Source organism: Aphelocoma coerulescens (genome assembly GCF_041296385.1).
Source record: "Aphelocoma coerulescens isolate FSJ_1873_10779 chromosome W unlocalized genomic scaffold, UR_Acoe_1.0 ChrW_unloc_scaf_1, whole genome shotgun sequence".
NCBI lineage: Eukaryota > Metazoa > Chordata > Aves > Passeriformes > Corvidae > Aphelocoma > Aphelocoma coerulescens.
Window position 1 is genome coordinate 297,697 of NW_027184080.1, and position 4,997 is coordinate 302,693.

Genomic DNA, 4,997 nt, shown 5'->3' on the forward strand with positions numbered 1-4,997 from the left:
CCAGTCTTCTGTAATCTGATCCTTTTTCAAAGGACTTAGTCTTGCTAATTCATCAGCTTTATTGTTCCACTCTCCTGCTGCATTTCCATCTGTCTGGTGAGAGGCTACCCACCCCACGGCAAAATTCCCTTGACTTGCAATATTTAGAATTTCTTGCCACTTTTCCTTTTGCCATACTGGGATTCTGTTAACTTCCCAGTCATTTTGCTGCCAAAAAGGAAGCCACTCAGTACATCCCTTAAACACAGCATAGGAATCGGTGTAGATACAGACAGGAGAAGTATTCTGTGCCTCATGTTGGAAAACACTCCAAACAGCTATCAGCTCGCCAACTTGGGCGCTGCCTTCCCCCTCTGTGATAATTCGTTCACCTGAGGAGGTGTGCAGGGCTACAGCCTTGTATTTCCACACCTTTCCTTCTCGCTTGGCAGAAGCATCTGTAAACCAAGAATTTGCTGACTGTTCGGGGGAAAAAGGAGGGGCTACTTTGATGGCTGAGGCAGGTTTGTCCTGACTGCTACTCAAGTTTTCAGTCTCTTGGATTGCCAGATTTTTTACAGCTCCTTCAGTTACTGAGAAGATGCTACAATAATGTTCAATCTGAGCATACCACTTCCTTACTGAGGCCCTCTGGGCCACCCCGTCAGGTGGGGGGGTCCCAGTAGAGACTGCCTTAATAACTTTGAAAGGGCCTCTCAAAACAATTGGTTGTTGTCGTGCAATCTTCTCCACTTCTATGAGAGCTAAGCTAACCACAAATAATCCTTTTTCCCAGGTAGTGTACCTTTTTTCAGCATCTTTAAAGCCACGAGAGTAAAAACCTACAGGCCTCGTTGGACCCTCAGGACCCCGCTGCCATATGTGTACTGACAGCCCTGAAGAGGCAAATCCCCATTCCACCTGGAAAGGATTTGTAGGGTGAATAGGGCCCAGGGCTTGGTGAGCTGTTGCTTCAAAAATCAACAATTGCAATGCTTCTTCTTGAGAAGCACTCCATTCCCATTTTATCCCTTTTCTTAACAAGTTATAAAGAGGTCTGGCAATTATGGAAAAATCTGGGATGTGTTTTCTCCAGAACACTAATAATCCTAAAGCATGTTGGAGATCTTTTTTGGATTCAGGCATTTTAATCTGATCTAAAGAGGTTAGGGTATCAGGTGGGATACATGTCATACCTCCTTTCCACCAAATTCCCAAAAATTTCACTTCATGTGAAGGATTTTGGATTTTTTCTGAGGGAATTTGCAAATCAAGGCTTTCTAAGTGGGAGATTATTCTTTGTTGGGTATCTCTCACTTCTTCTATTTCATCTCCTCCCACAAGGATATCATCAATGTATTGATAAACAGTCACATTGTCAGCTTTGGGTATTTTTTCTAACTCCTGGGCTAAAGCGTGATGAGCCAGGGTGGGGGAATGTTTGTACCCTTGGGGAAGCCTAGTGAAAGTGTATTGCTGTCCTTCCCATGTGAAAGCAAAACGGTCCATGTCTTCTGGCTGTAAAGGTATCATAAAAAACATGTCTTTGACATCTATAGTTGCCATAATTGAATGAGCTTTTTCTTGAATTAGTGTTATCAATTCTGCTAGATTTGGGACAGCTGCTGTGAGAGGGTCTGTGTTGGCATTTAGCCTGCGAAAATCAATTGTCAGCCTCCACTTCCCATTAGGCTTTCGCACTGGCCACACCGGAGAATTGAAAGGAGAATGAGTATTAACTATTACTCCTTGTTCTCGCAGCTCCTGTATCACTGGCTTGATGCCCTCTTTGGCACCCAGGGGGAGGGGGTATTGTTTCACATTAGTTACTTTGCTGAATGGTAGGGAGGGTGCGGCTTCGAGCAGTCTGATGTTAAAACGTGGTGTGCCAAAAGACCACAGGAGACCCTCTGAGTCCTCCCACTGCCTCCCAACGAGGGCATTCATCCCTAATAGATTGGTTGGGATATCTCCAATCACCATATTAATAGAGAGTTGATTTTCTTCCCCAGGTAAAATGAGCTTAACTAGGGCTACATTCATAGATTCTGTCGTTCCTAAGGCATTTAAAACACAATATCGGTTCTTTGTTGGGACAATTCCACATCTCTGGGCATCTTTCTTTGTCAGCGCAGAAATTTGTGCCCCAGTGTCAATTAGAAAAGTTACAGGTGCCCGTTTAGGGCCTGTAATAGCTGTGATCATTATATCTCCCTTTTTATTTTTAGTGAGCCTTCTCAGGTATACCCATGCTCCATCTCTTCGCTCACTGACAAGAGACGGAGGGTCTAGTTTCCCTGGTTTTGAGGGAGAGGTTGTTTTGGCTCACTGCACAGACTTTGAGGGAGTGGTTGGTCTGACTCACTGCCCAGATTCTGAGGGAGGAGGGGTGCACTGGGTTGAACTGATGGATTTGGTAGAACGGGTTTTCGGCAGTGCCAGTTAGACACTACCTTACTCAATTTATCAAGGGGTAAGCCATCCATCACATCTCTGGGGACCCCCTTTTTGATGCCTAATAACCACCAATGCTGACGGTTAGAGATCTGTTTTACATTCTCTGGCTTTTCGCCATGAGGAGCCCGAATGTACCTGACACCTTTTGTTTTGTCTAATTTTTCTTCTGGAATTTTTATAGGTCCATATTTTCTACTGTAATCAATCAGATCTTTTGCAACTTCACTCCATGTCCAAACTTTGCGATCACCCGCAGGTGAATTCGATTGTGAACCTGGCGGCTGAGAGGGGGTTGAATAGGGAGTAAACCCAGGATCGGTAGATCCAGTTTGGTCGCTTGGGTTTCCAAGGAATCTATCTAGCCTTTCTACGGGACCTACAGCCGCTATGGTTTTTTGAAGGGCAATTGCTGTAGGTTTGAGTGATTCTGGAAGGCCTCGAATTAAAGGGGTCATCAGTGCAGGTTTAACAGGTAATTGCATGGGGAATTCATATCCAGGAGTTAATTTTCTTTCATGGATCATTTGCAAACAGGCAGCTTTGTGGACACTTTCTAGGAGTTGCTCGGGGGTACCAATTATAGCTAAAGGGTCTCCCCTTTCTAAAGGATTGAGTCCCCCGGCCCAGAAGGCTGCACGCTGAGTCAGGGACCACGTGCCACGTTTGTCTCCTGTTGTCAAGAAAACTCCATGTCCCCAGTATCCACTGGCCTCCTGTTCAGTTAATTGAATTTGGTCTCCTCCGGTGAGAGACACTCGGAAGACATATTCTGTCTCAGATTCGTGGGGAAGCCGCCCATACTCCTTTTTTAATCTAGCTAATTCAACAGCACTGTATGGTATTTGTTTAGTGGTGATATGCGGTTCAAAATCTTCATCATTGATATAATTATATTCAGTTTTAATCAGAGGTCTCACACGAGGGCAGCAGTTTTCTCCACAATTTTTTACTAGTATTAGTTCTTTTTGGGGGTATATTTGGTCAATGTGAGGAGTTTCCTTTTCCTCTGTCTCTTTTGGTGAGTCAGCATTTTTCGAATTTCTAAAATATTCCTCTTTTAAAGCAGCCTCTAGCAAGTGATTTTTATTTTTTTCTTCATCTAATTGTTTTTGTAAAATTTCCACTAGGCTTTGAAGGGAATCTATGATCGCTTTTTCTTCAGTACATCGCTTTAAGCGATGATCTATGGCTGCCGCAAGGCATGCCCCTAAAACAGAGCAGATTATGGTTTTATTTCGGCCAAATTTAAATCTAGTCTCATGTTGTAAAGAATATACTCTATCAGTCACATAATCTAAATTAAACCAGTTATTTTGAGCCCATTCTTCCCCTCCCGGAGAGGGCCGGGCATTATGTTTTGCTAGCAGAGCATAAAACGCAGCTTTAACTTTTGCACTGGGGTTTTCAGTCATTTTATGACAGGATCAAAACCACCACAAGGAGGTAAAGTTAATTACACACTGCGACACACACACAGCTTCGCTGTGTCTCCCTTCACTTCCCTGGGTGGGTGAAGAGACCAAATCTGCTTGGGAGGTACTCCTTAAGTTACTTATGGTTGTCTCTTCACTACACCAAGCAGTCCAAATTCATGCACACACCAAAAAACACAGTTCCTCCTTTTACACTAAGAGATCCTTTGCAAAAAATCTGAAGACAGAGCCCTCAACTGAGTATGGGGTGCTTTTCACCCAGGCGTGTGCAGTTTGCGGGAAATTCGAGTCACCCCCCTTGCTTTCTAGACACCGCTCACCCCTTTTGGGGTGTCGGGCTAGGTGCGGCTGGAGTGAAACGTCCTTCCCCTATTACAGACTACACACAACCTTGCAACCCCTTCTGTCTGTCAGATCCTGTCCGTGACGCCAGTTTAATGTCACGATCCGCTAATGCAAGCGGGGGTCGTGATGGTTCGTTTATAGATCTCAGAGTGTAAAAAGGACACAAGAAATTTCAGTTTAAATCAAAACAGTGCACCTTTATTAAGTGCCCACAACACAGTAATGCAATAGAAGAGAGAAAGGGAGAGAGAGAGAGAGACAAAGTAGGGAGGAAGAAAAAGAGGGGGGGGGGGCAATAGCTACCAACGGATGAGACGAAGTCCTCGTGGTCTTCCGCCAATAGATTCGTCTTCTTTCCGTGGGGGAGATCTCTCCAACTTGGTTATTTCAGAGAGTCCCTTTATAGTCCTTTTCAGAAGCGAGGGGCAACTGGCCAAGAGGTTGGGAAATTTACAGCCATTGTTGTGGAGTCTGTTGCTTTGGGAAACAGGTACAGGACAGACGCACAAGACCGGTGTGCAGGACAGGTGTGCAGGGCAGGTCGTTCCTTTCCGCTTCGGCGCAGTCCTTCCCGCCTGGGCAGCAAGAACGGCGCAGTCCATTGCGACCTGCACTAATTTTCCTCAGGAATGCGTACCAGTTCCCAGCGGGCACACCCCTAGGCAACACTCGGCAGACATCCCACCTCAGCAGGGCCAGGACTCCTGTGCTCAGTCTCTGTTCTCGGCGATGATCGTGAGGCAGATGAGGGATCTTTGGACCGTCTCTTACAGATGCTCCATA

At 45.4% G+C, this 4,997-nt stretch overlaps 1 protein-coding gene across 1 annotated transcript; it reads right to left on the minus strand.

Moving 5' to 3' along the window:
- Positions 1–923: 923 nt before the first annotated feature.
- LOC138102722 (uncharacterized) lies at positions 924–4,559 on the minus strand. Its single transcript, XM_069000485.1, has one exon. The coding sequence runs from the start codon at positions 3,846–3,848 to the stop codon at positions 2,268–2,270; it is 1,581 nt and encodes a 526-aa protein (XP_068856586.1). The 5' UTR covers positions 3,849–4,559; the 3' UTR covers positions 924–2,267.
- Between the last annotated feature and the right edge of the window lie 438 nt (positions 4,560–4,997).

Excerpts from the sequence above, each read along its gene's own strand:
- LOC138102722 (XM_069000485.1), bottom strand. The coding sequence starts at position 3,848 with ATGACTGAAAACCCCAGTGCAAAAGTTAAAGCTGCGTTTTATGCTCTG.